The sequence below is a fragment of the Dryobates pubescens genome, chromosome 16 (genome assembly GCF_014839835.1).
Source record: "Dryobates pubescens isolate bDryPub1 chromosome 16, bDryPub1.pri, whole genome shotgun sequence".
Taxonomy (NCBI): Eukaryota; Metazoa; Chordata; class Aves; order Piciformes; family Picidae; genus Dryobates; species Dryobates pubescens.
In genome coordinates, this window is record NC_071627.1 from 25,025,288 (window position 1) to 25,036,620 (window position 11,333).

The 11,333-nt window shown below is 55.2% G+C and overlaps 1 protein-coding gene across 1 annotated transcript; it reads left to right on the forward strand.

The window, feature by feature from the left end:
* The first annotated feature begins 61 nt into the window (after positions 1-61).
* SAR1B (secretion associated Ras related GTPase 1B) lies at positions 62-10,828 on the forward strand. Its single transcript, XM_054168649.1, has 7 exons — positions 62-113; positions 4,300-4,373; positions 7,422-7,541; positions 8,509-8,574; positions 9,083-9,186; positions 9,320-9,451; positions 10,349-10,828. Exons 2-7 carry the CDS (start codon positions 4,316-4,318, stop codon positions 10,463-10,465), a joined length of 597 nt encoding a protein of 198 aa, XP_054024624.1. The 5' UTR covers positions 62-113; positions 4,300-4,315; the 3' UTR covers positions 10,466-10,828.
* The last annotated feature ends 505 nt before the right edge of the window (positions 10,829-11,333 follow it).

The window sequence follows — 11,333 nt, forward strand, 5'->3', positions numbered from 1 at the left end:
GCCGGGCCCGGAAGAAGCAGCGTGGGGGCGGAGCGGGGCGCAGCCGCGGGGGTGCGTGTCGGTGTCGGTGCCGCTGGAGCGGAGAGTCTGTGCCTCGGGCTCGGCGGCGGCAGGTGAGTGCGGAGGCCCTCGGCGGGCGGTGGAGGTGCTGGGTGAATGCTGCAGGGTGCTTGGGCAGCCCTCGTTCCTGCCGGGAATGGTCTCTGGCCCCTGCCTGGGCTCGGCTGGGGGTCCCTGCGCGCCCGGCAAGGCTGCGGCCTGCGTGGATCTGTGGGTGAGGCGCCGTGAGGTGGGTCTGGGGGGCAGGGGGGGCAGGGGGCCTTCTCCTCGGCCGTGTCTCCCTGCCCGGTGCCCGCGGCGTTCCTGGTGGTCCGGCAGCTCTGGGGAAGCCCCGGCCCTGCCTCACGGGTGTGCTTGGGACGTAGAGGAGAGCGCTGCCACGGCCCCGCGGTCACCTGCGGGTGCACTGCAGCCTTCTCCAGCAGCTGTCTGGCACGTTGTGCTGCCCTGTCGAGGTTTACTCCAAGTATTCAGAAATTACGACTTTCAAGGGGTCTTGTCGCTAAGCAGGCTGCTGCGGTAGCCCTGACGTTGGGAATGTGCCCTGACAGCTGCTTTCGGTGAGGGAGGCTGCAGCTGAGCCGCTGCCTCGGGTGTCCTTAGGACCTGGTGTGCCTCTTGCAGTGCTCTCTGAAGACATAAACGGTTTGCTGCTTCAGAGGTCCGTAAGATGTTTGCTAAATTCAGAGAGTGCCCCGAAGGTGTGATGTAACTTAGCTGCCAAAGAACTTGTGATCACTTTGGTTTTCAACCCAATTAGTCACAGACAGGTGTGGTGATTCCTCTTTCTGAAACCCCAGAGGTGACTTACTACCAGAAAAATGATTAAAATGCCCTGAGGGAAATCTCTGCCACGACCTTGCTGGCAAACTCTGTCCCTTCTCGTAGCTGCTAAGTGCTGCATCAAAGTACAGCTTCACAGCATAGAACACAGTGTCCTTTAGACAGCAGAGAGCAGTTTGTTCACCAAATTTCTTACAGCTGTTGGGTTTTTGTTGCCCACAGTAACATTTTGTGATGTTGAAAGGATCATACGTGACCTAACAGCTTTAAGTGACTGTGTTTAGACCCTGCCTGAAACACTGTAAGTACACCCTTAGCAGCTCTCACTTGCCAGGTGTATTTCCAGACTGAGCTTGGTTCAGTTGGGTTGGGCAGAGGTGTCCCTCCTGCCACCCAGTACCACCCAGGCACAGCACAGTGTGTTTCCAGCTGCTGCCAGGAGCTGTTCCCCGCTGGTGGCACTGGTTTCTGGTTGTTCCATAAAGGGACTTAAAGTCTTTTAAAGTGTGATGTGCTCTGTTAGCTGAAGGCTTACAGGCTTGGTGAGGGCTGTTCTTGCCGGGTCAGGGGTGGAATGATGAATTGCTAGCTACAAAACTGCAGGCTGAGAGTAGGAGAAAGTAAATCTTGGCTTTCAGAATGCAAAAGGAGTCAGTGAGCGCTTGCTAGTCCTTGCTGTCAGGAACATTGCCTTCAGGAGGCTGGCTCAAGATGTTTCCAAGCCCACTGGGTGGGAATTCCCTGTTCCCATGCCTATTAGTGGTCTCCAGTGACCAAGCCCATCTCCTTGGTGTGTGGAGTGACTTGCAGCGCCCCATGGCAGTAGCCAGGTGATGCTTTGCTGCTGAAATGGTGTTAGCCAGGGTCGTTGCAGACATTCTGGAGTCACAGCCATCTGTTGTTGATGTGCTGCTAGTAAATTAACTTGCACATTTCTGGCGAGGAGGCACGAGTAAGCTGCTGATGTCTGTGAGAAGCAGTTGGTACAGAATAAACCTCAAGCAGTCGGCCTTGTGTCCCGTGCAGTTTGTCACTAAGAGTTGTGTCTGCCTGCAGCTGCTGACTGCCAAGGGAACCCCTGACACAACCTTACAGTGGCACTTTTGTCTTCACGGGGCCTTGGGAATGGTGATTGCCAGAGTTTGCATCGTTCTGCTTCTCTGGGGCTTTTAACGTGAGCCTGAGGATGTGAGTCTGAGTGCCTCGGGCAGCCTCGGCTCCCTGGCGTGTGACCTGGAGGCGTTGGCAGCCTTGGGGAACCCTTGGTGCCAGCACAGGCTTTTGAATGCTGTGATTTGTCGCCGCTGAATGAAGCGGTGAACTTTTCCTGTGCGATAAGAGCAGATTCAGTATCTCTGCTCAAACGTTACCAGTGTGCTTTTGCCGTTAGCTGCCCGGTTTTGCCCCCATATTCAAAGTCCTTAAGTGCTGCCAGCTGATGTGGGTGCATTTGAATAGCTCTGCCTGACACCACTGCTGCCGGTGGTTAACGGCGCTTCAGCCCTGTTTGCAGGGTCGTCTTCCTGGCCCTGAGAGTCTCTTCTGCAAGCTCGAAGGTGTTTAGTTGTTTTATCCGCAAAATGGGAAAGGTTGCCGCAGCTAAACCCCGGAGCCGCCCGCGCCGGCCGGCTGCTTGCCCACGTTTGCAGGTTACTTGAGTCGATCTCTTTCCCTAAGCCCCGCGGAGGCTTTCCTCCGCTGGTCTTTTGCTCAAGCAGTAAATAAATCTGCTGACGCGTGCCTTCTGCCGTGTTCGCTCGGGTCTGACCTTTGCTTTTCAGCCGGGCGAGGGCCAGCCCAGCGCTGCCGTTGTGTAACTCTGGCGGCAAGCGCCGCGCTGTGCGCTCCTGCTGCGGCCGGCCGCCCGCTCGGGGTAACGTGGGCAAGGGTTTCGGGGTTAGTCACGGAGAAACCGAGGCTGCTCTCTCGCTTTGTCATCTGAACAGACTGTTTCGGTGCAGGCAAACAACCGAAGTGTTCTTTCCTTATCTCTGCCCGAGGTACCTGTTGCTGCCCAGCGCAGAAGCTGTCACCGGAGTCATTGCCATGGCAGCTGCCTGGATCTGGGGCTGATCCTGACCTGCTCAGGACCGCTCTGTGCTGTGCTCCAGGGGCAGAGCTGCCCCAAAGCCCTCCTGTGACCCCTCGAGGCGCCCCTGCGGTGTGGAAATGTGTGACAGGACAGCTCCAAGCAGTGAGGATGCCTCTGTCAGCTGCTCTTGGCAGGGCAGGTCCTCGGGGGCAGCCAGACCCCAGCAGTCAGCAGGAGTGATGTGCTTCAGCAGCAGTCAGCTGGCTGAATGCTTCTAAGGCTATTGCTCTGTAGTCTTTCAAGAGGTTTTCACTAGACAGTAATTCTCTGTCCACCTGGTGCTTTCAGGGTGATTATCCTCACATTGGATCATGAGGAAATGAAGATGAAAGCCAAGAAATGAGTTGCTGATGGCTGTGCAGTGAACCTAGTGATGGCTTCACTCTTGTGCCTCAGAGCATCACTTTGGCAGTAGTGGTGGCTCCTCCTCTGTCCTACCTGTCCCTGGGCACTCAAAGTGTGCCAAAGCTCTCCCAACACCTCTGCCATGGCTGCTTGGTCACCAGCAGCCCTGCCTTTGGTGTCAGGAACAACTGAATTCATCAACCTTGTCCTCTTGCTCTTTCCCAGGGATGAGCAGAACCACCTCATTTTTTGCTAACCACACCCCAAAGCAGGGGGTTGTGAAGTGGCAGAGCTTCACCCTGCTAGCACGGGGCATGCTGCCTGTGCTGGCCAGCTGAAGCTGGCTGGTGGCTGTGTGACATGACTTGGGTGTTGGCTGCAGGCATTCTGGCTGCTCTCAGCTCAACCTTCTGTTCCTGAATCTAAGCTGAGGGAATTTGTTGGGGAGCATGGTGTTCCAGAGGCCTGTGGTGAGCATCAGCTTTGCACTGAAGGCTTAAGGCATGGCAGCCTCTGCAGACAAGACAGGACAGGACAGGAGGTGTTTGCATGGCCATTCCAGTGCCTTGTGCTGAGGAGCTGTCTCCATGGCAAGGCAGACAGGCCCTGGGCAGGGCTGGGTTGGTATCAAACCTCTTTGGATTCGACTTCACCTCTTAACACCTCTGCTTCAAACCCCAGCAGCTCCCAAGGGTGGCTGGAGCACTACCATCCTTCTGTTGCCCTCTCCAAAGCTGAGACCTTCAGTGGAACATCACCCACCTCCACCATCCCTACTCAGGATGAAGCTCTCTGCTCCTGTCCATGCAGTGTTTCCCAGGAGAAGGCTTTGCTGGTGCCTCCCAAGGCCTGGGTCCTGTTTCTGTTTCTGCACTGCTCTTTGTGAGGAGCTGTGGGGTCACTCAGCTGCTCTGTGAAACCAGGGCTCTGGGGTTATTTGTCACTCTGGGCTACTGCTGTTAGCTGTGACTGTCTCCCAGTGTTGGTGCTGTAAATGTGCTGTGTTTTCTTTGTTGCAGGCTGTAGGATCCAGCTATGTCCTTCATATTTAACTGGATATACAGTGGCTTCAGTAGTGTGTTACAGTTCTTAGGTGAGTTGGATTTGTTTGGGTTCTGCTCCTTCCTGCCATGCCTGCATGAAACCTCTGCTCAGCTCTTTCATCTTCAGCCTAGCTGCTGCTTAAACAACACTGTGTGGGTTGGCCAATAGTCAACAAAGCTTTCACTTACCAGGACTGAGCATTTCCACAGCATGTTCTCCACTCAGTCTTGCATTAATCTGTTAACCTCTTGGCAGAAGTTCCATTTTCTTTCCTGTGCAGGAAGGGTTTGCTGTATCTAACCACACTGTGTGCTGGTGGACTTCAGTTGCCTTCTGTGGAGTTCCTCTTGGTTTTTCTTTGCTGCAAAGGCCTGGACTCAGCTAGTTCAGCTCAGTTCTCCTGTGTGTGAGGATATCACTTGAGAACCCACATGTGAGGAGCTGCCTACAAAAAAGCAGCACTGGATGTTGAAGCCCTTGCTGATGATCAGCTGCATGCTATGATGTGACTGATGTCTCTGGAGTCAGTGAAGCCTCTGCTGAGGAGCCTCAGGAGAGTATTCCCTGGCCAAAGGACTCTGTGCCAGGCCAAGGGGAGATACTGGATTGTGCAAAACAAGAGGGGAAATGAAGGAATACAAAGAGGGGTAGAAATCCCCAAGCCACAGTTAGGGGGAGGAGGAACATTGGGATACTTTAGAGAGGACCAGGAGTTGTAGGCTGGGCCTTTTACTCTGTCATCTGCAACTTCAGAAGAGTTTATTGAAGGGGATAAAAGCACTGGAGATGGAGTCAGGGCAGGCTGTGCCACCTGCCTTTTATCAGTTGAAAGGTTAAACTCTTGCTGAGTGTCAGCCCCTTGGCCTGCTCCTGAAATCTAAAGCAGTGAACTTTCAACCCAGTTGACTAATCTTCCTTATCTCCCTTACATGCCCCACAGTGACTGTTGCACCCTGGCACTGCTTGCCCACTGCTGGCCATGCAAAGTCTAATGCTGGTGAAGGACACTGAGCTGGGTGTAGGGAAGACAATGGCTGTCAGTGTCCCTCTTCCTCTGGAAGAAACACTTTCCCTGTTCTCATGCCCATGTGGGGCTGAGGACAGCTGCTGAAAACGTCTGGGAGACTCTTCAGGGTTGCCTGTGCTGCCCTGGCAGCAGGCTGGTGAGGTCACCTGAGGAAGTACCTCCTTGCACACAGACACTCCTGAAACACAGACTCTGCTGTGTGAGCCCTGGCCTTGCTGTGGCAAATAGCTGAAGTGTTGCTGCTTCTGCATCTTGGGTTTCTGGGAAGGACTCTTGGGAAGTGTGAAATGCTTGTGAGAAAGCAGCAGCCCCTGGCTGGGGAGCAGAGGCTCCTGGAGAGCCAGGCTGAGTGGCAGGAGCAATACTGCTTCGCTGTGATGCAGGAGGGTTTTGTTTAGCTTGCAAGGTGAGTGTGACCTGGAGCTTCCCCTGGGACAGGAGGTGATGTCTGGAAATGTTTGCCTGCCCCTTCTCTCTTTGGAACCCTGAATGCTTTCTCTTCCAGCCTGTGCTCTAATAAGTTTGGACATGGGAGAAGGTGAGGTTGGGAAGTAGGAGTTGTGAGGACTCGGAGTGAATGCAGAGGAGGCCACAAACATCACCCAAGGGCTGGAACTGCTCTGCTGTGAGGACAGGCTGAGAGAGTCTGGGTTCTTCAGCATGGAGAAGTGGCCTTAGAGCAGCCTTTCAGTATGTGAAGAGGGCTACAGGAGAGGGACTTCTGACACAGGCATGGAGTGACAGGACAAGGGATGGTGGCTTCAAACTGGAAGAAGCTGGATCTAGATTAGACAGTGGGAAGAAATTCTTCCTTGTGAGGGTGCTGAGGCACTGGAAGAGGTTGCCCAGGGAAGCTGTGCAGGCTTCAACCCTGGGAGTGTTCCAAGTGTTGAGCAATCTGCTCTAGCAGGAGGTGTCCCTGGCCATGGCAGGGGGCTGGAGCTGGACAGGTTTGCTCTAACCCAAACCCTTCTGTGACCCTGTGGCACTCTGCAGTAGCTGCAGTAATCAAGGTGGCTGGTGAGGTAAGCTGCAAAAATACTCAGCCCTGCAAGTTACAAAGTGTGTCCTGCTGGAAGGTGAGCCCAGAGAGGAGGGCAAAGGCAGAGGTGAGCAAAGAGCAGTGGTGGAAAGGTTGGCAGGCAGGGGCACACCTGCCCCTGTGGTTCTGCAGCAGCAGCAGGCTGCCTGAGCAGCAGCAGCACTGGGCAGCCCTGCAGGTGCCTCAGGGATGAGGAGAGCACAGGAGATGAGAAACAAACTAAGGGCTCCAGAAGCTGGTGTTACTGGCTGAGTGCCCACTGCCCTCCTGGTGCAGGGAGAGCCAGGCCAGCTCTTCAGGTGCCCTTTGGATGGCTACCAGGCTGGCACAGCAGGGGGCTTTGACAAGGGCTTGTAGTGATAGGACAAGAGGGGTGGCCTGAAGCTCGAGGAGGGCAGATTTAGACTGGAGATTAGGTAGAAATTCTTGAGAGTGAGGGTGGGGAGAGCCTGGCACAGGCTGCCCAGGGAGGCTGTGGCTGCTCCCTCCCTGGAGGTGTTCAAGGCCAGGCTGGACAAGGCCTTGAGCAACCTGGGCTGGTGGGAGGTGTCCCTGCCCTTTGCAGGGGGCTGGAACTGGATGATCCTTAAGGTCCCTTCCTACCCAAGCCACCCTCTGGATCTATGAATGATTGGAGGCAGCTGAACAAAACCCTTCTGCTGAGGGCCAGGATGGTCCCTGAGTTAGAGCCTGCTGTTGTTAGCCCTGTGCCTGCACACCCTCCTCACTGCCTGTGAGCAGAGCTGCCCTCTTGCTGGGGCAAAATGCATCCTGCAAGTGCATTCTCGTGAGGGACACACTGACACCAGTCTTGTGTCTCTGCCTCTCCTCCTCAGCATCCTGCAAGCTGCAGGCTGGATGTGGTGCTGCAGGCAGGTGGTTTGTAGGAGCAGGAGGTGGTGGATAAAGGGCACTGACAAGCTGCATGCTGGAGCCTGGATGCTCTGTAACCCTTTGTTCATCTCTGGAGCTGGAAATTACCTCCCCCTGCTTTACCTGGGTGCTCACAAGGTCCTGCTGTGTTCCAGGGCTGTACAAGAAGTCTGGCAAGCTGGTGTTCCTTGGCCTGGACAATGCTGGCAAAACCACCCTGCTGCACATGCTCAAGGATGACAGACTGGGACAGCACGTGCCCACCTTGCACCCCAGTAAGTTCTGCAGCTGGGAGGGACTGGGAGTGTTGCAGGAAAAGCAGGACCTGATCATGGATCAGGACCACAGTGTAACTGGGAGGAACACAGGAGTGCCTGGGATTGCAGTCTGTAGGTAGCTCCAGTGAGATTCAAAACAATACTGGGTAGGGAAGAAGAGATTCCTGGCAGTGAGGGTGGGGAGAGCCTGGCACAGGCTGCCCAGGGAGGCTGTGGCTGTCCCCTCCCTGGGGGTGTTCAAGGCCAGGCTGGATGAGGCCCTGAGCAGCCTGGGCTGGTGGGAGGTGTCCCTGCCCATGGCAGGGGGCTGGAACTGGATGAGCTTTAATGTCCCCTCCTAGCCAAGCCATGCTGTGAGTCTGTGTCAGAGGGCTGAGTGTGGTGTGTTTGAAAAGGAGGTGGGTGCCACGCAGCCCAGAGGGTTCAGGCCACAGAAGCCATGGGGAGCTGGGTCCTGCAGTGTTTGGGGGCAGCTTCTGGTGGCTGGAAGACCAGCACTGGTGTACTGTCCACGTGTGCTCAGGGGTTGCTGTGCAGTTGTTACCCTGGGAGCCTCACAGGAGGCAGAAAAGTCAAACCAGCTTACAAATGTGACTCACTGCAGCCCTGTACAGAGGGGAGGCAGTGGGAAGGGATGTGAAGAGGAGAGACCTCGAGCAGTGTTGTACAAGAGGTGCCATGTTCTGGCCCTCCCTGTCTGGGGAGGGATAAATAACGTGCAGATCCTCTCTGCTCTCAGCAGTGGGCATTTCACAGGTGGGTTTACAGCTTGGTGACATTCCATGGCTGAACAAAGGTGTCACTGCCTGGGGGAATGCACTGTTCTGATTTGCTTCCTGAGGAACAGAATCCTGCAAAGAGCCAGGAGAAAGCACCACCTGCAGAGCAGCAGGTTAGGCTCCCAGGTTAGGCTGCTGCAGTGCAGGGCATCACCTTCACAGGGAGCACAACTCTCTCTTTCTAGCCTCAGAAGAGCTGACAATTGCTGGCATGACTTTCACTACCTTTGATCTGGGTGGACATGCTCAAGGTAAGAGGATGCATTGCCTCCTTCCACTGAGCTGAGCTCAGGGTGTCTGCAAGCTGTGCCAGAGCAGCAGCAGAGCCAGGCTGCAGTGGGTGCCTGCCCTGCTCTGGCAGCACTGCAGACAGGTGCTGCTCTTCGGTCACCACTTGCATCGCCACCACAAATCCCAGATGAGATCTGGCAAGAGCTGCAGCAGAGCAGACTGAAGCCTGTGTCTGGAAGGGGATTCTGGACCCTGATCACTGCGTTTGCCTTTGTGCTTCAGATGTGCTTTGTGCACATCATTGCTGGGGAGGCAGAGCATCAGTCCATCGGTGTCTGTGGGACACAGGGGTGGTGGCAGGGGAGGGAAGGACGTTTGTGCTCCATCGGTGCAAGCTGTGTGAAACACGGACCGGCAGAGCAAGCCGAGGCCTGCCCCCGGTGCTGCCTCCTGGCTGCTGTGCGCTGCTCTGGGGCTTGGGCTCCTCCCCTTCTGCTTGGTGGTGTTTAACTCCCATCTGCCCTGCAGCTCGCAGAGTGTGGAAGAACTACCTGCCTGCAATCAATGGCATCGTGTTCTTGGTGGACTGTGCAGATCATGAAAGGTTGCTTGAGTCAAAAGAAGAACTTGATGTAAGCCTTGGGGAGGTGGCCATCAGCTCCGGCTCCCACATCCAGCAGAGCTCTGCTGCCACCTGGGCATGAGTAGCAGCAGCCTGCCCCTCTGTGTGGTGCCTTAATCTCTCCTCTCTGCTTCCCTCTGCAGTCACTAATGACAGATGAGACCATTGCTAATGTGCCTATCCTGATTCTGGGAAACAAGATCGACAGGCCTGAGGCCATCAGCGAGGAGAGGCTACGGGAGACCTTTGGGCTGTACGGCCAGACCACAGGGAAGGTAATGCTGCTGCTCTGCTCTGGCTGCTTGCCTTTGGCTGGAGCTTGGCTTCCTTAGTTCTCTCACTCCAGTTCTCTGCAGCCACACAACATCAATGGCTTCTGATTTGTAGAGCTCTCCGTACATAGCAAGCACGTACAGGATGACTCCCGGAGTCTCTTTGGTGCATGCAGGTCAGGCACATCTCTGCTGCAGCTTTCTGTCAGGCTCTTCAGTGCCATCATTTTCAACACCTCACCTTCCTGGGCAGTGTTTTTAATCAGCCAGCAGGTTTTCAGGGGCTTTAGTTCTAGTGAGAGCTGCAAAACTAGAAGCAGAGCAGAGAACTGCAGCTGAAAGCCAAGTACAAGCTCACACGTTCTCCCTGCATGTGCTCTTGGTGCCTTCTCGAGCACTTCCAGGGGTGGGGACTCCACCACCTCCCTGGGCAGCCTGTGCCAGTGTCTGACCACTCCTGCAGCAAAGAAATTGTTCCTAATATCCAGCCTAACCCTCCCCTGCTGCAACTCGAGGCCACTTCTTCCTGTCCTGTTGCTAAGGTACTTGGAGAAGAGAACAATGCCCCCCTGGCTCCAGCCTCCTGTCAGGGAGTTGCAGAGAGCCAGAAGGTCTCCCCTCAGCCTCCTTTTCTCCAGGCTAACCACCCCCCACCCCCCCAGCCACTCCTTATAAAACCTGTTCCCCAGACCCCTCAGACCTTCCTCGTTGCCCTCCTCTGGACCTGCTCCAGCACCTCAGTGTCCTCCTGGTCGTGAGAGGCCCAAGAGCGACCCGGGGGGTGAGCTCCGCAGCGCTGCGCACGGGGGCGCAGTCACTTCCCTGGTCCGTGCTGCTGCAGGGCAGGAGCTGTGCCTGCTCAGAGGGCAGCTGTCACTTGGGATGGTTGTGTCTCTGCAGGGCAGCGTCCCCCTGAAGGAGCTGAACGCCAGGCCGCTGGAGGTGTTCATGTGCAGCGTGCTCAAGAGGCAAGGCTACGGAGAGGGCTTCCGCTGGCTGGCGCAGTACATCGATTAACGCCAGCCCCCTCAGGACCACCTGTGCCCTCTCTGAACCTTCAGCCTGCTCCTGACCTGGTCACTCAGTGTGTGTTCCTTGGATTCATTTGACTGGTTAGTTGCATAAACCCAAATCGATTAGAGCCACCCACTTGTAGCTAACGCTATCGCCCACGCTAGGTGCGAGCCTGAGGACTGACAGCAACTGCAGTCTGTGAGCTTGCCACAGCCTGGGAGCTTCCTGCTCCCTTGCAGCCTTCTTTTGCAGCTCTGGCTTTAACCAGTCTCTGGCACCGCTTTGGGTCAGAGCAACTTTCCAGTACAGTATGTTTTGAATGCACTTTTTAACAGCTTACAAACATGGGGGGGAAGAAAAGGCAAAACCAACGAGACCCCACCCCGCCCCACCCCAGCTCCACCCAGCCCCACCCCAGCTCCACCTATTTAATGCTTATGTTGAAAAGATTTTTTTATGTACTTTTTTGAAACTGGTTTTATAACTTTGGAGTCTATAACCATCTTTCAAGGAGGAATAAATGGTTAGCTGGTGGAGAGTTGCATGATGCCTTAGGGGTCCCAGGGCTGCACTTCCTTATGCAAGGTCATGCAATAAACTCAAACCCAGGTTTGGGCAACTGGAAAATGTTTCATTTGGATGTGTCTGAGCCAGCTGAGGCTGCCTGATGATCTGAGCATGAGGGATGTTCTCCTGACATGCAGAAGGGCCACGAGGTAGCTGCATGGTATGCTGGAGCAAGGTTCCAGATGAGCAAACTGCTTTTATTATAGGGGTTTGTATTAGTAGGGGAACAAAATCTGACCCAAGGCCCTTAGAAGCACCCCCTCTAAAACATGACACAGATCAGCTGTGCTGACATGGATCTGAA